Source organism: Pteropus medius, unplaced genomic scaffold (genome assembly GCF_902729225.1).
Source record: "Pteropus medius unplaced genomic scaffold, Ma_sr-lr_union100, whole genome shotgun sequence".
Lineage (NCBI taxonomy): Eukaryota > Metazoa > Chordata > Mammalia > Chiroptera > Pteropodidae > Pteropus > Pteropus medius.
In genome coordinates, this window is record NW_024346667.1 from 70,578 (window position 1) to 94,891 (window position 24,314).

Sequence of the window (24,314 nt, forward strand, 5' to 3'; positions counted from 1 at the left end):
AAACAGAGAAGGTCAGAGAGGCAAGATCGCATTTGGAAAGTGAATAAATACCCCTCCCCCTGGGAACTCCTTTAGTCTCCATTGTGTTCCATTTACATGCAGATAATTTTTCCTCTGGAATGTCAAACCAACAGACTATTTTTCCTAAACACAACTTTCTTTTTCTAAAACTAATGGCCACAGATTAACAACCGGATTCTGTCTAGTTATCCACAAAGTGGCTCTCAGGTAGCAGAACCACCTCTAGGGACACACAGGGACTTATGAGTCCCCTGCACAAGCCACTTGTATCATAACATTTCATTTAAAATCCTAGCCTTAATTTCCAATACTATGACTGAACCCTCAATAATATGAGAATCAACAATTTCTCATTCTTTAAAATAGGGACTAGACATGACGATTTTATGGGTAAAAGTATAAATAAAGGTTCATAGAAACCGCATTTACCCTGTATAGAATGTTGAAATAAAATTTGAGGCCCAACTCTGGGCTCTGGGCTTAGTTCCTGTTTCTTACTCATTTTCTCTTTGTTCCCCATTTTTATCTGATAAAAGCTTCCTATCTGCAACCCCATTTTGCAGTGCTCTGGACACTTGAGTATGGAGACTGCCTGCTTCATGAAGTGGTGAATAACGTTTTTCATATCGCCTACATTGTCTTTTAAAGTCACTTTAAAAAGAGTAACATTTGGGGCCCGTTACCAAAAAAAAACTAAATATGAAGGTAATGAGAAAATTCAAAATGAAAAGAGTCTTCATACGTGAAGAAATCTATCAGCCCTCAAAAGCCTACGGAAGTGGAGCCTTGCTCCACAGAAAGCAGGTGACCTGAATATGCCGTGCCGGCAGGGGGGCAGTGAGTTAGACAGAAGAATATTTCAATATTCTGTGGGAACAGATGCGAGGCACTCACAAGCGAAAGAAATCTCATTCAATAGAATTAATCAAATCTCCCTTGTGACTATCTTCACATTCCACATTCCTGACTGAATACTGCCGGGCTCCCCACATTTGGCTCTGGCTGAAAGCTTCTGCCACCTCCCCACTTTGCCCTGGTGTCTCCTGGTGACCTTCCCAGCAGCCTGGCCGATGCCCCAGGGCTCCAGAGCTCTGATCCAGGCTGAATAGACACAGAATAGTTGATTCTGCTACTAACCCTGTGATCACAACTCCGTTCTCTTCTCTGTCCAGCACCACATCGTGCTTTGGACAAAAATGAAAAGACTTCAAAAATACTGAGTGATTCGAGACTAATGCTTACACACAATGGCTTTAAAAATATTCCGGGAACATACAAATATTTGATGCTAGGCTCCTGAGAGCTACAATCTTCTAATGACCTCCAAACATATTTTTCTTCAAAAGCCATGTGAACATTTTGTAAGCTCCTATTTTTACAAATTCCTGTAATCTCCTATTTTTCCGCTCATGTTATATTTTCATAACTCAATGAGATTAATAGGGTGTTCTATATGTTCTATTTATTTTGAAATATATCTTTACATTCCATGTATTAGCTGGGAGGTAAGGTCTTAAAAACTAAAGAAACAAAAAGAAATTATATTTGTGTTTGAAATGCACTTACATAATTTTGGAGCTAGTGTAGTTTCCTGATATTATTTTTAGACTCAGAACATCCTCACAGCTAACCCTGTACAACTATTAGCTCCACAAATCATCAAAAAGAACTATTGTGACTAATTATCCCAAAACAGGAAAATTTAATTTTACTACTACAATGATTTTGATGTTTAAATACTCCTCTTCTACCTTGCGGGCTTTCATGTTACAGTCGCTTCAACTAAATCTTACTAGATCAATCCAATTTAATTAGGAAAAAAAAAAATCCCACTGTCATCCATGATTACTGTTGTCCAAATTCCTGAACAAAGCAAGGCACGAGCACAAAGTTCTAACGCTTCGACCAGAACAGTATCACAGCTGGACACGCGTCAGAGGCAATGTACCCGGGGCATAGTGCTTTTAATCAGTCATCTTTGCTGCATATTTTGTTTTCAAATTTGAGGACATTTTAAGAAATCTGTGAGGTCCTTTAAAATTTAACAGGTTACCTAGTACAATTGGTTTCGTCATCTCGGTTTCTCCTTCCCGGCCTTTATAGCATCTTTTTACCCCCTGGGAGCACACCTGACTTATTTCTATACCTGAATTATTTCTTTCTCATCAGAAGGTGGAGAAAAATCAATTAATCGCTATTTGAAATACCCTTGGAACCTTAGCTAAAGGTCTTTTGCACAAGCAAAGTCAATATCTCCTGGTACTATTATATCCTTACGGATCCATACTTAGAGGATAAGTGATTTGTATGAGTTCTTAAGACCCAGCATTTGTTTGTTTTTTGAAAACATTGGACTAAACTAGTAGTCACCTTGACTGGAAACCAGAGTAACATTTGTGTTCCTTAAGTCACCTGTACAATATTGGCCTGGTGAAAGGAGCCGGCCACCTTTCTCACTTCGAGTAAAGGAAATCACACTGGATTATGACTCTTCAGATCTGCCTAGCACTTTGCTGGGTACTAAATCAACGTGCTCGGAGCCATTAATGAAGCAGACAAAGCACCATATCTAGAGACACCAACTTACCAGCCAGCGTATGCGTACATTCCATAATAAAAAGCAAGCGGCAGTCCCATAACACTTGCATCTCTTCCTGAAAAGGCATCTTTGAAGTGTTGTGTTTGCCCTGCAGTGAGAACAGAAAGATTTCAAGACTCTTCAGAGAACTGGGGCTGGTGATAAACTACGCTGTTGCAGGTCTAGATTTCTCACTCTCTGTTCACTGCCAACTTCATCTATTAATACTATACCCATTCTAGAGGTGGAGTCCCAAAGTATGCTGATTCACCACGGACACTACTTCGAATTTCTCTTTTAATAAAAGCATAGCGAAGAGAAAAATGGCGTTTGAAAAGCAATCCCTTGTTTGAGTGTGCCTCTTCTCTTGATAGAGTTTGACCATGAAAGACGACGAAAAGATCTTCCGCAAACTAGAGTTTCCAGGAGCATGACTGAATTCTTTAAAACGAAGGTAATATAATGCTTGGGAAGAAATATCCATGGGTCTCTTACAGTGAGGAGGTGTCAAGAAAGCCCAGAACCACCATCTCACATCATTTAACTTTCTTTCTCCTTTTCTCCTGTAGTTTGCTAGATACCAACAGGGGTGGGAAAACCCTGCCACCCAATCTGCTCTGCCCCTCAGCTTCCTTTGTAAATAAAGTTTTATTGGAGCACATCCAAGCTCCACTAGTTTAGGTATTATGACTATCAGCCAATGGCCGATTTCACCCTCGAGTACGGTAGCTGTGGTGGAAACCATGACATGCACAGTTAAAATTATTTACTATCTGGCCCCTTACAGAGAAAATCCACTGACACTGTTCTAGAGAATGGCATGGTTTGTGTGTGTGTGTGTGTGTGTGTGTGTGTGTGTGTGTGTGTGTGTGTGTGTGTGTGTGTGTCCAGAAACACCAAAATTACATTAAACTCTAAAATAGACAGGTTTTAATACATTTTTGCATCAACATAGGGATCAAACACTTATTCATCACATTTGTCTCTACTTTGTGAATCATTGTATATCTTTTGGATAACTACAGAAAAATACAAATTCAGATTTTGTCAGCCAATATTTAAGGTTAAACATAAAAAAGTCTCTTTCCAAAAAAAGAAAGAAAAAAGGAAATGAGATTATCTGAATGGAAAGTGTGACTTTGTTTCAAAACTGGTCTTCATGTAAGTAAATAAAATGGGAATGGGAGGTGGCTAACGTGTATGAGACCCTCTCTCTTCACTCAAATCTCAGTCGCTGCCTGGGTTGCCCAGACTGCAACATATAAATCAATATAATACGCGTGAGCTTTGAGACCAAAAATGGAGAATGGTGAATTATACACTAAATGATTTTTCCCTTGAGGCAGCTGATTTTCAAATGTAGCTCATTTTTAAAAATGATGGAGTGAATTCGGAAATGCCTGTTTTACTAAAACATCTCTGTGTCCTCGTAAAAGGGAACTGTGAATACTGGAAGTCAGATAAAAACATCTGTTGTATTTTTTTTAATCATGATCTGTGGGCGCGTTGGCCTGAAGGGACAATGTTCCTAGCAGCACAGCACTGAATAATCAATAAGAGAAACCAGACTGCAAAGAGCGGGTCCCGAGCACAGATCCTGAAAAGAACCATTTTGAGAGTATGACAGAGAGGCATTTCTAAACTTCAAGAGTATGTTGGCTGCATAACAGAGGTCTCAGGAAGACAAAAGTCATGCTATTCAAAGGAAAGTTTAACAAACCCTCAAGAGTAAACACAGAAGAGAACTATTTTCAGGATCTGATGAGAGAGTAGGAACAAACACACAATCTGTATTAGTAAAGTATTTTTCTTCCTGGAGTTTCAACTTAATGTGAAAAATATGTGATCGAGTTAGAGATCAAGAAAATCACGATGTTATAGTAATAGAGTACACAGACCTGCTGAGAATGCTCTCCAAAATGTTAAAAATTCACTTTAAACGGAGTAATACTCTCGGGCTATTTCCCTATTAGGTGAGATACATGAGGAAGCTTGGTCCATTGTTATCATCAGCGTTGTTATCATAAGATTGAATGAAAGGATCCTCCCATCGGAAGTGCCAAAAAAGATCCAAAAGCTATCTCACGACCTTTGCTCTCAAGGAATTTCCAACACAGTAACATTTGGGTAGCCTCATCTCACCTCGCATACACGTAAAAATAAGTGGTAAAAATGAACTAGTCTTACACTACACCAAGAAGAAAAAGAAAGGGAAAAAATCTTAGGTTTAAGGGATAGTATATCATCTTTTGCAACTTAAATTAGAGCTAAAGTAGGATCAACGACCCAGAGTTTCTACACTTTCCAAAAATGGAAGAAATTCCTTACAGAAGACTAGAGAGTTAGCCCAGAAAAAGAAAATACTAACATTATTTTTTCTGCATTTCTCATGGATCAGATAAAATATGAGCAGGTCAGCTCTGTGACTCTGTGAAGGCCAACGTGAATTAGGAAGAGCGAGCTCATATCCTTTCTTTATTCTGTTTATTCTGAGTCGGCCGAGGTCACTGGATGAGGCAAACATTTAGCCAGGAGAGCTCTAAGATCTCCCACGAGGCTTATTAAATGGACAAAAGCAGCTCCCTTCCCTAGCTGGAGTGATGGATCTTTCGTTATTTGTTATTGGCTAATGCCTCACCCATCAGCGATGACTTTGCTGGATTTTGGCATTTCTTTTTGCCTTGTGTAATTCTCTTCCTGAAATGTCATTAAATTTCTCCATAAATTCTCCTTCTTGGAGCAGATGGAATCAACGTAAACATTAAATACTTAACGTTCCCGAGTTACATGTCACTCCTTTACAATTTCGTCTCACTTTCCTATTTCCTACTATCTTACCCTTTGCTAATTAAATAACTCACCCGGACTTCCTTCTCTTCCAACAATTCCCACTGAACCCAAGCAACTGCATATGCTTCTCCCCCAAAACATCTGAGACTCCAGATGACATCGCCCATCTCATCTGTTTTTACTAGTCAACTCTATAAGGCAAGTGCACCCCCCAAAATGGTGTTATATTTCTGTAGAAATGCAGATTTTTACATTAAAAATTATGTAACAATAAAAATTAAGTTTTCACAACTATTTTTGTCAGATAATATTTGGTTTCTAAAAATACTGTTCCCAAATTTGACTCTCCTTCTATCAAGATTCCATTCTCACGGTAAAAGGAATCATAACCAGGAAGTGAAAGAATTATTGATCATCTTCCATTATTTTCCAAATATCTTTAATCTTCTTTACTATCACTGAACTACTTTAAAGTAAAGATAAGAAGACATACGTACCTGTATTTTAACACCAGGATTTCCGCCCCCCGCCACTTTGAGTTTTCATTTCAAACAGTTTATACCAAGAAAGAATTCACTGATGCTTTATTTTGTTGCCTGGCCTAGTCTGAATGTGTATGTTGCCATTTAGCTGTAAATACCAACTCGCCCCCAATGTAGCAGCCTTCCAAATCAATTAGATGACAGTATAGAGTCTAAGTTCCACAAGAAGAGACTAATTAAGGGATTCTGCTACTACAAGCGAAAGTTACTGTTAGAAGAGACCAAAAGCAGACACGTCCTTTAAAAAGCATTTACTTTTCAGTCCATACCTTTAATTAGCTGCATAACTCCAGGGACTATAATTATCAGAATTGCTGTGAGCTTGCAAAAGGTTAGGAAAATCTGGATCCGGGTGCTCCAGCTGACACTCATGCTATTTAGGACCATCACTACAGCTGCAAAAAAAAAAAAAAAATGAAAAACAAAAATACAGATGAAGTTACAAAAGGCAAATCCTCATTGGCATGAAGGCATCATAAGTTCTAGTTACTCCAAATGCCATCCATGAACCAGGGGTGTTGGCATTACCTAGAAGCGTTTCGGAAATGCAGAATGTCAGCATTGCCCCAGACCTTATCCATACAGATCTGCATTTCGACAAGACTTCTTGGTGATTTTTATGCACATTAAAGTTTGAGAAGCTTGGATAAAACCTCCGGATAGCAGGAAGTCATCTCTTATCCTTTTTGACTTATGAGTGAACATATATTGTATTGCCTTAGCGATTATATAACAATGTCTTCTAAGCAAATCTGGAAGTCATCACAGCACACAGTCACGTGCCGATCACACCGAATATGACTCTGCAGCATGATAAGACAGCCTATTTCCCACCACAGTGATTGCATGCGTATTCACCTGCCAGTGTGGGATCACACTGAAGAAGAAGCAGTAAGATGTTAAGAAGTCGGCCGAGACCTTATTCTTCACTCTAAGGACCAGCCTTCACCAGCACTTTTGGTTTTCCTTTCCACTTTCCAATGAGCACATCAAAGAGTGACTTTCAACCTACCCTGAACATAGAGGCTTCCAAGACATGTTGCGGGACTTGGAAAAAAGCACGTAATATGCGACAAGTTCAAAAGAGTTCCCAGGCTGAAGATGAACACCGGGTCTGAAGCCAGCAGAATCTCTCTTTCTTAATGATGCTGTCTACAGTTTCCTAAGCAGCACTGGGCTAGCCTCTCCCCACATGGTGGACCACGAGAACCTTGAGAACAGAACAAGTGGGATTCGCTGCTGTGTTACTAGTTATCTAGCTTCATACCTGGCCCAGGAGGATAATCAATATGGTTTTGTTGAATGAATGAATGAATGAATGAATGAGCTGGATCATCAGTTAAAACAAAACAAAATAAAACAACACAAAAAACTACCCTCGGGCAAGGAGGCATGAAATGAATGGTGATACTCTGAGATGCTGCCTCTTAAACTCTGCTGAAATGACTGGGATTTTTCTAGACATTGGGTTTCAACTTGACACTCCACAAAACCTGACATTTGCAGTTATTATCTATCTATAAGCTTTATTTTTAAAAAGGTATATTTCCCCCTAAACAAAAAAAACACTCATATAGGAAGATATTTCTCAGGAGATAAAACACTTGCAGAATTCTTATCATTAAAATTGCAAAAGGAAGTATCCTTGTGTACAGCAATGAGTTACATCGTTTTCCACTGTCTAATATAATCACTAGCTGATTGCAAAATTTGAGAATCAATGCAAATGTTAACAACATATAATATACAGCGGCAAAATCTTGAAAATAACTTAGACCCCTGAAGGAAAGTTAAGGGACATCTTTTTAATGGTTTACTATGTGGCCATTTAAAGTCATGATACGGTTAAATATTTATTACATGAAAGGTTTGTTCATGATATATTACTTACTAATACAGCAAAATGCAGAGATGGATAAATGGATGGGTGGATGGGTGGACGGATAGATGGATACGCAGACACAAAGACAGAAAGGAAAAGAAAAACATTTGAAAAGCATTTGCCAAAACATTAACAGAAGGTATCCATAGATGTTAGAACACCAAGTAATTTTCAATGTCTCTTATCTATTTAATAATTTTTATAATGAACATGCAGCATTTTTAACTAAAAAATCAACAAAGCAATTTTCACTTTTGAAAAAAATTTTTGAAGATGGGAAAAGTAAGAGCTCTATAGATCCCACACATAGTGAAATAGGGGTTTACTAATGAAGAAATGTGTCAAAGAATTAACGATGAGAATGATCAGAAAGCCTGGTGTCCTGAATAAGCTACCTGCAAGGTTAAGGGAACATTTTATCTATGTTTGAAACTGAAAACGTGAAGAAACAGGCCCATTGTTAATGGCCTGTTATTTTAAAAGAAAAAAAAAGATAAAAAATATAATTATTTTTCTCTCCCCAGTACAAAGCACTCATATGTGGAAAGCAGTTCAGTGCAATTCTGCTGTCATCTTCATCAGCCAGTGATTCTTTTCCTTTCTCTATGCAAATGACTCTGCAATACATCAGGGATCTATGAAAAGGATTATGTTATCACCAATAAAAGACTGTTGTTTTCTTGTAAACAGAGCCCTAAACCCCACGAATACTCTCTACTTGTCAAAGTGCCCCACAGAGGAAAAGACCTGTTGCTTAGAGGGGAAGGGAAAATAAGAGAAGGAAGAGAAATGGAAAGAAGAGGGAGGGAGGGAGAAGGGAGGGAAGAAGGCCGGAAGGAGGGAGGGAGGGAGGGAGTGGAGGAAAAAGGAAGGAAGAAGGGAAAGGGAGAGGAAGTGAAAGAGGAAGTCTTATTTTTGGAACCTTCACCTATACATTTGAAAAGAGGAAGGAGGGATCGTTACTTTCATAGTGCGAGTACTTAACGCCTATTAAAATAGAAAAAAAAAATAAGCATTTGAGATTTTCTTGGCTGTTTTGTAAAGTCTTCTCAGAAAAATGGAAGACAAAATTAAACGTATGATAAATTGATAATCCCGCCCTGCTTTGCTCTCAGACAGCTGAAATCAAAATCCTGGTTAAGACTGATTTCCCTCAACGGTGTCTCGAAATCCTGCTTTACCTGAGCATCCGGACATTGCACTCATTATCTGATACACCAAGCTCCAGCTGAGACGTAGCTGAAGGTACAGCTTAACCAGTAACAAGGCAGCGCGAAGGCCTTGGCGTGGCTGAAATGCTGTTTCGCCATGTGTCCTTACAGAGAAACATAAGTCTATAGGCGCTGCTTATCCAACAATATTGAAAGGGAACTTGGGATTCACTAAATGAAAGAGCTTTCTGAGTCTCTGAAACCAATATTACCTACTTCGTTTTTTTTCTATACCATCTATCCACAACATAATCATCAAAGAAATTGAAATCAGAGCAAGCTCTCTGGTTCTACTTTTACTTCCTTTGAATAATAATTGCTAATTTCACACAGTAGGAAATACTTATATCAATGTGGGATGATGATGAATTATTTTGCTTACTTTAAATGTTACCAAAATGAATGCCAAGGGTCATAGGCTATTTTGTTACTTATATATGATTCGGTTTCCTAAGAACTGAAATCCAGCCGTGAAAGCCATCTGCATTAATCCTGGAAGGAACTGTATTTGAAGAGGACATTCAAGGGAATGTTAAAGGCCAATGCTGTGATTTAAGGACCGGCAGGAATGTCTTACTGCACTTCAGTAATTCAAGTTCGTCTCTGCTTTTTGCAAAGTGAGATTACTGAGCCTGGACATATTGGATTTTCTCCCAGGTTCAAGTTCTCCCTGGCTTTTAACTTTTGACTGCTTCATACTAAAATGATAAATATACGGATGCTACGTTGTCGAGCTAAAGTGAATTATTTCACTGGTTTTCATAACAGCTGCCTGGGCTGCTTTTCATCTCTTCCTTGATGCACTAATCTCAGAGGGGATGGTTAGCAATAAAACCCTTTAAAAGCAGACAAATTCAATATTTAGGATCTAACAACTGAGAATACATATGGTAAGCATTAAATAAATGTAAACTATTATTACATGGCAGATATCATGCGAAGAGTTTACATGGATAATGTCATCTGACCCTCACATCTCTGTGATGTGGTTACCATCACCGGCCTTATTTTGCAGGTGCGCGGCTGAGACTCGGGACGTTAATTAACTTGCCTATGTTCACACAGGTAAGTGGAGTCCAGGTAGGCTGACTCCATGCTTTTGCCACGAGTAACAAGAAGTGACTCAAAAGACATAGTATATGACATTACTGGTAGGTACGCCTAGTTCTTCCAAACTCCTGGTGGCCCTTCCTCTCCGCTAAAGTTCATGTTTGTCTTGAGTGGGACTTCGGGACACTTTGATTTCACACTTTGTCATCCTCCTGAAGAAAAGGGTTGTTGTCTGCGGTACTTGTATATTTCAACACCATGTATTTCTACCGAAGAATTGATTGTCTTGACAATTGAGTTATGGTAGAAAAGGAATAAGTAAGGCTGAATGTGCTATATTTTAAATGCCAGCACGGAACTAGTCCTAGACTTTATTTCACATAATTTATTCTTGTCAGGAAAACACATTTTTGGAAAAGAAAATATCACAGTGCATTTGTAGAACTGGCTAATTTTTCTCACAATGCAGTCGTGTTATTTTGTTTGTTTCCCGTAATTATTTCCACAGGTACGAGAAGCTGGCAGGGAGGGCTCTCTCCTCACCTACATACACTAAACTCGTAAGGAAACCAAGACTCAGGCTGTTGGGGATGGATCTGGAATTAGAGCTCACATTTTGAAGAACACACTTTAATTATAATATTCTGCCGTTCAAGTGTACTCTTATTTAGGGTTTAGTTTCAGGAGACCAGAACGACAGACTAACTAGCATTTTAAATATTCGACATGTGCACTTCGATGCTTTTGAAACTACAAAACCAGTGAAAAGTCGTGAAGTTCCACAGAAGATCGAGGGAGTAACGTCAGTATCAGGCTAGAGGAGAGCGCCAAATGTGAATACACAGAATTTCCCAGTTAAGCTTCCATGAGCCTGACGTGTTTACCAGAACAGAGAGGTCTCTGGATAAGCAAAACTCACCATCTTTATGAATATGACAGAAATGAAGTAGCGTGTATATGCTCCTGTACTTTGATAAGGTTACGTTCCAGATAAGCCCATCCTAAAATGACAATGACGTAAGTCGAAAAAGCATTTAATACGCCTAACCTACCAAACCTCATCGCTTAGCCTAGCCCGACTTCCATGTGCTCAGACAGAACACAACATCTGGAAAAGGCTGGCAACAGAGAACACTGCAGAGCGTCAGGATAGCTGTTTGCCCTCGCGATCACGCTCTGCCAGGGAGCCGCTGCCGTCCAGCATCAAGCCTCCTACGACGTATCGCTTAGCCGGGAAATAGCAGAATTCAAAATCTGAAGTATGGTTTCTACTGCGTGTATTGCTCTTGCATCATCATGAAGCCAAAAAGTCACAAGGCAAACTTCTGTAAGTTGGGGACCTCTGTACTTTTTTAAAGTGGGGAGTAAGGAGTAAATTACCATTTAGTAACTCCATCCCCACCTCTCTCTCATTTCTCAAATGGTTGGTTAACATTTCGGAAAAAAAAAAAACAAAAAACAAAAAACCTGAAATTTCTTTTTTCTACAATTTGATTATATCATGACCCTTCGGGTTTGCTCTTCTATGTTTGAAGGAAGGCTTTCAAACTACCACAAACTACCACTCTATTCCCTTTCGGGGAATACAAAAAAGCAATTCATGCAATTAAATTCTATTTTCTACATTTCACTAACCTTCCACCCCTAGCAGGTAGAAAATCACCTACTCTCGCTTTGAACAATGGAGAACGTGAGGGATTTGCCCCCGTGTAGATTTCTTCTCCATCCCCATCTCCACCTGCTGCTGCTCCATTAATGCTAAATTCTTCTCGAAGACCATTTGCCTTTTCCAATCAGGCCGTTAACTTACAGTACCTGCCCCGGAGTCAAAGGCACATCCAGTGTTCTCTTTTAGTGCCTCTGACTAGAGAAACCCATTTCCTTAGAATTCAAGCTTGCAAACGGAACATCGAAATTTGTCAATTAATTGTTATAACTAATGGCAAAAATAGAAGAAAATGTTCAGGCTCCTCCGAGATTTGCCCATCCCCTTTCTCAACTACCTATCACCAACCTCCACCACAGAAGTTAGTAAACCACAGCATGCTTAGTTATCCGTACACTGAATTGCTTTAAATTTTTGGTTTCAACGGTTTCCGTTTGCTCCTCTAAAATACAAAATTTCCCTTTAAAAAGTTTATGAGAATTGAGATAAATAAGACGAGAGTCATCTAGACTTACCAAAATAGTAATATGTTAGCATTCTTCATTTCATTTCAAGGCCAAAATGGGCAATATTTGTGGACTTGTCAGTGTTTACATAGAATCTGTTTGAAGTTCGCTGGTTATAGCTTTTAGTTAGTACCTTCTATTGTTAATTAACAGAGCTCTCAAATACACCACCCCTGCCTTTCTCTTTTCGAATACAATGATTGTGGTAAGATTCTGCCTCAGTCAATCGAGGGACAAGAATATAGTATGTAACAACCCAACCCCTCAGTGGCACATCGGGATTTATCAAGAACGTTCTATGGGCAAGTTCTGCTAAAGGCCTTAAAAATCTGACGTAATTTCATCGTTCTACAGCCATTCAAGATAAATTATCTTTTATTACAGGGATTTTATGAATAAAACTGATCCTTAAAGTGGTTTAATATTTAGGCCCAAATCACATAACTAAGAAATCATAACCGTGTTTCAATTCCAAGTTAACTGCCTCCAGAGCCTGAGCTGTAACCACTATCCAATTTTTATGTGGGATTCCGAACTCTTTTCTGCAAACTAACTACTCATCTCTCTGCTGTCAAATGTGCATCGTTCTCTTCATTGTTTTATTAAAATACTTTAGCTGTACCTAACTAAACATTATTTCACGAGTATGCAACACAGTTATTTCCGTGTAGCTTTCGATTTCTGAGTAATTCAAACTTAATTAAATGTTGATTCTTGAAACAGTGATTCGATTAGCATCTAGAATTATCATTTCCTGCAATATTCAAGGGTTTGGAATCTAGACTCTTAGAGCAAGTTAGTCGTACTTGGCTTCATATCACTCATGTAATGTTGTACGTGTTCCTCTTTTTTATTCCCTTTTAAAATTTTTTCTAATATCTGTACCCATTGATAAAAATGAACAACTTCCTGTTTTGGAGACCATAAAGAAATCTCTATTTGAGAACTGCTACTAATAAACGAACACAGAAAGACGACTCTATTCGTGACCATAAATGGGCAGCTGAATCCACAGCCCTGAGCATGACGGCCGCCAACACTGTGAAATGTATGAACACAGCAGACACACCCAACACATAAACTTTACTCCTGAGGATAAATGAGTTGTAATTTAACATGTTATCACTGAGGAAGGATAATTTCTAATGTTAGAAATCCATAAAATAATTGGGGTTTCATCTGCAAATACCTCTTTCACGTACGATCCAGTTTTTTCTTTTACTAACAAGGTGGTTTTTGTTTGCTTATTTTAAAAGATTAGCCATCATGGCTGTTGATGGAAAACTGGAAAACCAATGAAAAACTGGCATGTAACGGAAGATCAAGGATCGCTCCAAATCCTTAATATTTTCCAACACAAACGCGACAAGGAACTGTAAGCAAAAAGAACATGAAGTGGGGAAGCAGTCCCACCACGCGAAAAAGTCTGAAGAAGCTTTGTATCCAATCACTTTCGTGGGTTCTCCCCCACCGACCCGATATTTATACCTAACATACTCACTTATGCCCACAGCTGTAATGAGCTTGATGGCAAGTTCAGGAATTTCACACTGAATGAAAAACGGTTCCAGTATGTAGCGTCCAAATGCCAGAGATATCACAGCAGTGGCTGCAGGGCTAGAAAACATATATATTTAGGTTACCAAATATACACACACAAAAAATTGCATCTTCTCTAAACTTGTTCTACCTTGAGGTATTTTAATTCAGCACATGTGACACGTTAAATTTGAAAGTCTATGATTTTCAGAGCTCCATATTGGATTGGGTGGTCATCGACATTCCAAATGAAATGTTGCCTGTAACTTAGGTGGCTGGTTTTAAAACTTCACATTTCCTTGGGAACAAGGCTGAGTGCTAGTCGCAGGAAGCAGTCTGCTTTCTCAATAAGTCATCAATTAAGATCCAGCCATAGTAAGAACATGTTAATGGTGCAAATCCAATGGGCTGGTGTATGGTCAGGAAAATGAACAGAAAATGCAACAAAAAAATAACTGTTCTTTGCAAATATATGCATATGTCCTTGACCCTCTATTCTTATTTTTCCCATACAGACAAAACCTTGAAGAGCCAAGTGATTATTCTTAATTCCACAGAAATATTTAGATGCAAAGTATAAGGTGAGAAATAAAATAACTCTTGTAATTTTACGCAAGCGAGAAAATATGGGTGAGATAAGAAAATGAAATAAGTGCAGGTATATAGATAGCAAAATAGGTAACAAATCATTCCACTTTAATTTCTTCAGATAGTTCTATGAGAAAAGTACACGCCATTTCAGTTTAAGTGTATGTATGTGTGTGTGTGCGCACACGAACACACACATATGTGATTGCATATTCTTTGGATACAGACAGGTCCCTGGGATTATCTACTCTCACCCAAACTTCCCTTCCAGCTTCTTTTCCTTCCGACGATGACCGAACATCCGTACCCCATCCCTAGACCGTCAGAAAACACCCACCATTATGTGTTCCAACCTTGGTCTGCTGGTACCAGACAGCGCTATGAATTTCCTGATAGTCTTCTTTTCCCAGAGACCACCTCCTCCCTCTTCCCTTCCTCCCCAAAACAGCGTTATTTTTCCTGTTCCCTATCATTTATAAATCTTTTGATGTATAAATTAAAATCTCATCATGTCGTTTGAGTGCTTTCAAAATAGGCTCAGGATATGCAAAAACCCTTCCATTCCAGGCTCCACCTGGTCTAAGCTTTCTCTGACTCTTCAGTTTGCTTCTTCCCACTAGAAGGTTCTGAATGCCCTTTGCCTGGAGCCCCTGAGACTCAGACCGTGTTTTACACCTCAGATCTTCGCTCTCCCTTCCTTTGCCCAAGGAAGCATCTCTGACACTCTGACTAGGGGAGATCTCCCAGAGTCTCCTCTCTCCCTGAACCTCCCCGTGTCCCCTTCACAGAGCCTATCACAGCCCCAACTTTATACTCACTATTGTGATTTCTTGATTGGTAACTATTTCCCTCACTTGATCCCGAGCTCCGTGGTACAACGCTCTGCCCATCTTAATGACTATTTTATCCCCAGTGTTCAGTATAATGTGTATCAGACAGTAGAAACCCAATAAATATTGAATACGTGGTGAATGGGTGAATTCGATCAAATGACCCTGCCACGTACTGCTGTGTGATATTTCTTTCCTTGAAATCTATGTTTTACAGATTATTTCTGGCAAGAGTGACTTAATGTGAAGTATAGTTTTAATAGTAAGCATTTAGGTACCAGGTGTGTTGGCAACAGAAGAGAAATGTTACAGCACCTAGGTACTTGTCACCCCTCACAACATTTGTTACTCTGTCTGTTTGAAAGACCAGCTGAGCAATGTGAGTCCATTCTATAAAGGAATACATAAACCCAGTAAAAAAGCTTCTAGAATACATGTGGGTAATTTCCTCTGTCCACACACACACATGCACGTGTGCACACACCGTGAAGTAGCTCTCATGCAATTAAATTAACATTTGATTATGAGCTACTCAAGAACAGAATCGTGGTTCATTCCACTTTAGATCTCTTTAACTGACCATCCACTGTTCTGTAGCAGTTTGAGGAACGGATAACTTAATGGATGAGCCCTGTATCTATGCTACTGCAAATGGAATCACCATGCTTATCAGAATGCAAAGTAATTAGCCAAAACCATCCATCCAATACAAGGCTGAAAAGGGACTCAGGCCCCAAAGCCCACCATGCTGACGGCCCAGTCTTCTAACTAAGTAGCATGCTCACTTGAATGCTTCTAACTAAGTAGCATGCTCACTTGAATGGTGCAGTCAAAATATTACAACCTTAAATGTTCAGTCACTGACGCAAAATAATTTAGTATCTGCGGTACTCGGGGCATTGAAGTAAGTAGTATGAGAGTGACAGAAAGTATGAGACCTGGTCTCATGTGCCTAAAATGCTTGCTGTTTTATCAGTGAAACAGAACACAGACACCCAAAATATTAAGAATACGAGACATCATGGTCAATGTCAAATGAGCAGCAGAGACTGCATTTTTTCAGAATTAAAGAGGAAAGACATGCCATAAACCAGAGTGAACAGAAAGTCAACTGTGGAACAGAGGGTTTAAGTTGACCTTTGAAGAGCAAGATTCAGATCATCAGAAAAGATGGAAGGCACATCCCAGGAAACTCCCAGATTTTACCAAAGGAACAAAGTACTTCTTTACCATTATTTCATTATAACAAGTTTGAAAGAATGCAGAATTGTTTACACTGAGAAAATACTTAACAAAGAAGTAAATATGACTCTGAAGTTCTTTGTTAAAAAAATAAAAAAGAAACTCCTAAGACTATAAAAATCACGATTAGTGTCAAGTCCATGTTTATTAGGTCTGCCTTTGCCACTTAGCCACGAATGACAGGATGGAAGCTCACATGAGCTCATAGCTGTTATTTCTGATAAGTTTACAGGGAGAGCAAGTTTTCCTGGTTATTTGTTAAACGCTGTAATCAGTCTGTGCGAGTCACGTTTTATGAAAGCAATTAACCTTAAGGAACTGTGATACTCCAAACTTCTCAAATGACTCCGTAAGTTTCCCACGAAGTCGAAGGAAACTTGCTATTCAGAGTGACTTAGCACGATCCGGTTTGATTCTAAACCAAGACAATCAGGAAGAGGAATGCCTTGTTACAATGAAATCAAAAAAGCTTTGCGCAATTGTAGTTCACTAATTTGTTTAACATGAGGAAGTGAGTCATTCATGTTAAGAAAGGGCCTCATTTTTTTGTAAAGTATAAAACGTGGTGACACACTAAGTCGTGAGGCACAGAAGGCTTCTAGTCACAAAATCTGAGGGAAGTTAAACATCTTCACAGTGTCATCAACAAGAAGAAAACTCCCATTCCCAGCAGAACACTTAATTTTGTCTGATCGGTCCAAAGATATGATTGATCGAGGTGGATCTCCATGCTTCAAATCCTTTCAGGTTAACATCTTTGCTAGAAATGGCTTAGAGAATAACTGAACACTACAGAAAAGCAGGTACTAAAAAGTTTAGCATGGCTGGCAAACTACTGCCTGTGGCAAAACTACATTAAAAACATTAATTGAGAAAGGTATTTCATCACAGACTTTATGTCCTGAAGTAGACATGTTCACAATATAGTCATATGACACGCATATTTTTACTAATTTATAATAATCACAGTGATTTGAAGAAGGGTTTAATATATACATTTATTTTTACTTAATTTTTTTCTATTTACATTCTTACCGTATTATGAGCAGTTCCACCCAGACTCGTACAAAAGCTGGTAATGGGCCAAAGACTTCCAGAATATAGATGTAATGACCACCAGATTTTTTTATACTTGTTCCCAATTCAGCATAGGACAAGGCTCCTGTAAAATATTTATTTAAAAAAAAAAAAAAAAGGTATACAGTTAAAATAGTACCGAGTCATCCAGCAGCAGAATTGACACAGCAATGTTTATATTGCATGGGAAGTGATTACGCCCTTTGGTCTAAATGAGATCCTTATTTCAAAACAAATAAAGGTCATCTAACTGCTAAGAGCAATCAAATTCCTCTTGTAACTTCCTTAAATTTGAGATCTAGTTTGTTCTATTCAAACAATGTAAGTTTACTTGAAATGGTAAAGACAAACTTCTAAAACAATGTCACATTAAGAACACTAATCTCAAACCTGGGAACAAGAGAAAAAGAGAAGACCAATGCCAATAATACTAATGTATTTTTATTTTTTTTAAATTTTTAGGCGAGGCAACCCTTGGTTGACTTCACAGATTGCAAGGACCTTGTCAGCTTACAATCTCTTATTTTTTCATCTTTTACCCTTACAGCACCTGGTCTTCCTAGGTGGTCTCCCATCCAAGTACTAACCAGGCCCGACCCTGCTTAGCTTCCGAGATCAGACAGGATCGGGCTTGTTCAGGTTGGCATGGCCGTAGACTACTGACCTATTTTTAGAACATAACTTCACACCAAGACAAAGAATTATCCCAAACGGATCTGAATTCTCATTATATTGAGAATCCTTTCAATAAATGTTTCTGTGGCACATCAAAATAAAAAAAAAAATTATCTGTACCTCAGAAAAGTATGGATGGGCTCCAGGTCTTTCAAGGCTTCATTTATTTTGTAGGATATGTTTTTGTCAACAAAATAAATTTTAATTCGAATATTCTATGTCTATAAAAGGTTTTCTTGGATGTTTTTAAAGTGTATACTTCTGGGTAGTTGAAATAACATACTTTTAAAAAGAGATGTTTTTTATAAGTTATACTTATTACATCAGGTAAAATTAATCATAAACCAAATTTTAACATTTAACAATATAATGGACTTGAGCAAGTCATGTAACCTCAGTTTCATCTTCTGTCTATAAATATGATAATAGGTGCCAAGGTAGGACTGGGCCTAACACATGGAAAGCACCTCATGAAATATAGTTACACCATTAATTTGAGCAATTATTTATCAAGAAAATAAAAAATGTATCTTGATGTTATGTGAAAGTTCTATCACTGTTAAGTACTCAAATGTAACACACGATTTTTGCTTGAGCTCTTCAGAGACTAAAAGTGTAAGAAATTATCGTCAGTAAAGCTTCAGACAGAACTGTCCAACATGAATATAATTTGCATATTCATTGAAATCTTAGTATCACTTATCTTGTTCCTGAATCTAGCACTGTATCAGTCAGCCAGGAAGATTTTTTATTTAAAAATGAAAGAAAAAACACAGACTCTGAGGCCATACCCCAGACTCGCTCTATAACCAAGAGAGTCCATACTCTCCAATAGAGAGATCCAAGATAATCTGTTCTTTTATAACTCGCACAGATAATTCTAAAGTAACTGGTCTGGAGATGGATATTTGGGGTCACTGGTACAGTTTGCATATTTATAACTAATGGTAACCAGTTGTAATTCACTCTCTGTTGGAAACCAGTCAACCATGTTGGCTGCTGTACAGAAAAGTATCTAATATAAAGTGTTATTGAAAAGAGTCTGAAGTATCTCAGAATACATTACCAAGGAATCAATACCTATGCTAGTGTATGCTCTGCAGAAACTCCAGATGGCTATCCTAGGTTTAAATTGAGATCTGGAGGAATGAGATTTTCATTTAAAATTCTCAAGCTCCATAACCATTTTCCTTAGATGAGAAAAAAGTTCAAAATAGGATGTAAAAATCCATGTACTGACCCTGGTTTTTTGTTTAATTTTGTTTTGTTTTTAATTGTAAACCAAATATATAGATTCTTTACTTTCAGTCTCAGAGTTTGTTTAGTTCTAGAGTTTTAAGAGAAAGAATTGTTTTTCCCCTTACATTTTGCTTTATTTCCTGTTAGGAAGCCACTCCTGTCAAACAGCTCTAGTCACTTAAGTGACAAATGCAACGCAAACATAGATAAATAGATTAACACAAGGGCACGCTCCCTGCAAGCAGCACTCAAATACCAAATCAAGTGTAACTTTTCAGCTTTTCATTACCCCTGAGCTTGAGATGATATACTTTTGCAGACGCAAATTTTCATAGTACAAGTCAGCATCACTTTAACCGATTCCATGCTCGAAGCAAACCATTTTATTACCTCTGAATAACCTCTTATTGTGTACAAAAATGGAACTGTACAGTGGGAGCTGCATGCACACAGTATGCAAAGTCCAGGAAACTGGTTATGGTTTTTCTTATTACACACTGATTTACTCTGACTACTCCCAGCTTTGTAGAAGATTACGGGCTGACGGGGCACAAAGTCATTTATGACGACCAACAATTAGATTCCTTTTGTCTACAAATGCGCGTGCCAGAGCATATGAATGAACTTTTTTAAAATCTAAAAGTAATTCCTCCATAGGTCTTTCTATACTAAGGCTTTGTTTTAACAATTGCCATTTAAAATGCCTTCTTCCTAATGATGGAAATGTAAGTTCTCTAAATCAAAGCTCAAATCAACGTATTAAAACATCACAAGGCCTGAAGAATGAATGGATTGCTACGTGTAGGGCCAAGAGTTAGAACTTGGTCCTAGTTATGACAAGGAGTTAGTACCTTTAAAGAGCAGTGTCTTTTAGAATAAAACATACTCTTGGCCAGAAAAGAGCAAATGGATCTTAGACATTTAACCCATAGCATTAATAAAAATTTTTTTTGACCATTCACCAGTTTTTGTCACCTTTACAACTAACTCATGTAGCTTTCTAGTAATCTGCTCACCTCATAAGGGGCCACTTATCACCTCTTACTAATAATTGTCAAATCAAGAGATCTAGATGTTGAAGAAGAATTAATAATCATATTTCTTCTACCAGTTCTGTTCAGATTAACTTAGTGAACAGGTGGGCAAATTATCTGCCTCTAGAGATCAAGTGAACCACAAATAAGGAAAACAGACCTGAGCAAGCACAACAGACTAATACACAACTCTAGTTTTACAATTTATACTGCAAAGGTTTATAGGTATCAGGGAGAGAGGAAAGGTGGAAAAACTGCAAAATATGCTCAGACCCTTACATTATACCCACTTGAGCGAGGGACTGAGTTAGTTATGTGCCATCGTGCTTCTTTCCACATCAAGGACTTTTAGAAAGAATACTAGGAACAGACAAGCGCACGAAGTTAAAAAATTAAAAAGGAAAAGACTGCCACCGTTTGTTGTGCCAATAAAAAAAAGTCAGCAAAACTTCTGCTGAACAGTCAGTTCTGTGTCTAAATAGGCCACGCCGGGTGTCGCTTCACAGGTGTTTCATTCAGCGTGCCAGCTGCCAAGATGCCCCAAACAGACGTAGCTAAGCACAACCGCCCGGCACAGAGAGCTTGCGTTTATTTCACTGGGTCATCAAAGTTAGCCTTTGCTCTTGTCGCCACAGGGAAAAGTCAGAAAATAGTCTGTCTTAGTCAGGAAAAGCGAGTACAGCCTGCAGGAAGCAATTTGAGAGAATTCAGGATGCTGCAAGAGAGGACACCGTGTTTGGGTAGTTGGCACGCCTAAACAAAAGTCGGACAACTTCACAGAGCCTTTGCCATTTCACTCACTCTTTAAAAATTACCCTTTGCTTTCCCAGAAAGAGAACTGCCCGGCTCCACAGACACTGCCCCCGCCCCTGCCCGCCCCAAGAAGAAGCTGCACTCACCAAACAGTGACAGGACCCCACAGACTGTCCAGATAACCAGGGACATGCCCACGCTGCCCGTGTTCTGGAGCACGCCCTTAGGAGAGATGAAGATGCCTGCTCCAATGATGGTGCCAATGATGATGGAGATGCCCCTCAGCAAAGTGATTTTCTTCTTCAGCACCACTTTCTCCTGCCCAGGGGGCTCCTTGCCACCCAGGGAGGGCAGCCTCCCATGAACACTGCCCTGCAGGTAACCTCCACTGGAGATGGTGGACACGACAGGCTTTCTGACCATTGCAGTGACACCCAGGGGCGAAAATAAAACAGAGGCAAAAAAAAAAAAAAAAATCTAAAACTTTCAACTTTGGTGCCTCTTGGTGTGACTGACCAATCTCTTCCTCTTTGCTTTCAGATTGTCTCTCTCAGTGCTATTGTGTTCACAGGTAAAAACTCAGAGGTATATTTTCTCCTTCACAGTTATCTAATTACACCTCAGAAACACCTATGTGTTCAGGGGCTCCCGTTCCTCCGCTTCCTCCAACCACCACCTCGGTGCTGCGGCCGCCGCTGCTGCCCTATCATTACAGACCAGCTCAGCTTCCCCGTGGGCTGGTATTTAAGCTCCTGCCTGTCACACCAACTTACTCCAGCTAAATGATGATGCAAATTCTCCAGGTTTGCATCAGCCACATGAGGAGGCTCCAGCATTACTCAGCTTTTTTTTTTTAACAGTAGCAGCATGTTGCTCAACTGACCTAAGCTTTTCAGAGAACAAAGCACACACTTAAAAGGATCTTAACCAATCCAGAAGTAGTAAATTCCAAACAGACCTTCCCAGAGATTTAAAGCAGCTTCTAGGAGGGACAGGAGCTCTTTACAGAAAGCAAAAAGAAAACGAAAAATGAAACAGGAAATGATCACCGCATTGTAAGAAGTTTCTTTTTCTCTTCAACTTAGGTAGAATACATTTCACACGAAAGGGTTCTGATAACAGGATTCAACCAAAAACCTCTCTGTTTCTTACAACAAAATTTCGATTTTATAATCTGATTCCTGCTTATTTAGTTATGTTTTAGTCTGGAGTTTCCTAGCAACAGAGTCAAATCTAATATTTACAAAACTAGAATGGCTCTGCATAGCTGCTGTCACGCACATAGCAATTGTGAGCCTTACTCAACATTAAAAGATAAAATTATTTCTTACTGCCAATAGTAAACCAGTATTTAAAATCACCATCTCGGTGTGACGAATTTTACAATCACAATGATTCTAGAAAATAGTCATTTTCTGAGCTTCATTTATCACTAGGTGATCTCCTAAACTAAGTAAAAGATACACATTCTTTATTTGCATGTTGTTCTACTGAATTACTAGAAAGACTAATTTCAAAATTAAACTATCATTACAATGACATAAAAACATGCATATAGCAAAAGCTTGATGAAGAATACACAGGATAATAGTTTGGAAGGTAATGGTATCATATATGATTTCTTTCTAAAGCATATGAACTATTGTTATAAATATAAATTTAAATTGAATTAGAAACATTCGCTAAGATCGAATTTTCTACTTTGAAAGAGTAAGAAAAGCAAAAACATTTTTGAACCCTACTAAGTTTCTTAATCAGGTGTCCATAAAAAAAAAAAAAAAAAAAAAAAAAAGAAATCTGAGATGTCATGTTTGGCTGTAGTTTCCGTGGTTTTGGATTCAGTGAAAATTGGCCATTACCATTACCCTAAAGCTACATTTGCATAGGCCATTAAAAGGGCTTCTAAACGTCTGAGCTAACACAACAAACAAAAAACGTGTGTGCAAGAGGTAGGAGTGGGGAGGAGTTCTCAATGACACAAGACAGAAAGAGCCGCTAGGTTAGGATAGCGGTGTGGAGCAGGTCAGAACCATTTTCTGTTATGTTAGCACCTGAGAAAATGACACATCAGTGCTCTAGCATCCAAATAATCGAGGCTACATTGTTTCCTTTTTGTATTGTCTACCTAAACCCAGCATAATCTGCTTTGGGTGTACTCAGGCCAGGTTTTTCCACAGCCAAAGTAAATACTTCTACCTAGCCGCTACATCTTTTTTTTTTTAAAGCGGGTGTGTGGGGTGGGGGGAGTTTTTCTCATTCCATTTTGTTGACGTTTCTGAAAAAGAAAACTAAAGGAAGGTTCTTCTTCTCTTTCTCCTCCCAGTCCTCCATATCCTCCCACTTACTTACACAGTTCTCCTGATGAAAGAACGTAAGAGAGAAGAGAGGCCTTTGTTTCCCAAAACGGGGAACATAGCAGCTCTGAAGAAATACGAGTTAAAAGTAGAACAGTCAGCGACCCAGGGAATGACCTTCCACCTCTAACCAGCACAGAGGCACACTTCAATTTTACATTTTGAGCTAAATGACCGAACTAATAAATTGCAACTAAATCCTCATTCAGACAGGAAGTTAGACAAATCCTAAAGGAAGAAAAAACTTTCTTTTAGCATCAAATAATATCTTCTTCCTTTGTACTGTTTAAAGAAAAATTATGAAGAAAAATTGCTGAAGTTTAGACCATTGACCAAAAGGATTGTACTATCGTGTGAGTCACGTTCGAAAATTCTGCAAAGCTTCACAGTCACCATAGACACCTCTATACTTCTTCCAATCACCTAGAAATTTGCAGAAAACAGGTTACAAAGAACATGTTGAGTTATTTCCAGTGTTAACAAACTCTTATAATCAACAGTCCTAAATAATAATAATAATAATTTGGATGATCTTCAAATACGTGTGTATCATAAAAACGAGTTCTAAGCAAATGCATTTATATTGCTCCTAATTTATGCTTTATTTTAAACACTCCTGTCAAATTAGGAGGCTATTCTACCGCTATTTACAAATATTTATTTAGTGCTTCCTGTACACAAGGAATAGCCCTGGGTTCCTAAAAGCATCTCATGGAAGAAACAGACATAATATACTA

The 24,314-nt window shown here is 38.6% G+C and overlaps 1 protein-coding gene and 1 pseudogene across 1 annotated transcript in view; both read right to left on the minus strand.

The window, feature by feature from the left end:
• SLC7A11 (solute carrier family 7 member 11) overlaps window positions 1-21,905 on the minus strand; it is a 67,109-nt gene extending 45,204 nt beyond the window's left edge. The window contains exons 1-5 of the mRNA XM_039875803.1: window positions 21,370-21,905; window positions 17,481-17,607; window positions 13,748-13,863; window positions 6,201-6,326; window positions 2,609-2,708 (exon numbers count right to left, since the gene is read on the minus strand). Of these exons, the coding sequence (XP_039731737.1) occupies window positions 2,609-2,708; window positions 6,201-6,326; window positions 13,748-13,863; window positions 17,481-17,607; window positions 21,370-21,646 (746 nt within the window). The 5' untranslated portion in view covers window positions 21,647-21,905. The remainder of the gene's footprint in view (window positions 1-2,608; window positions 2,709-6,200; window positions 6,327-13,747; window positions 13,864-17,480; window positions 17,608-21,369) is intronic.
• On the minus strand, window positions 18,061-18,179 carry LOC120613509 (uncharacterized; annotated as a pseudogene).
• Window positions 21,906-24,314: the final 2,409 nt, after the last annotated feature.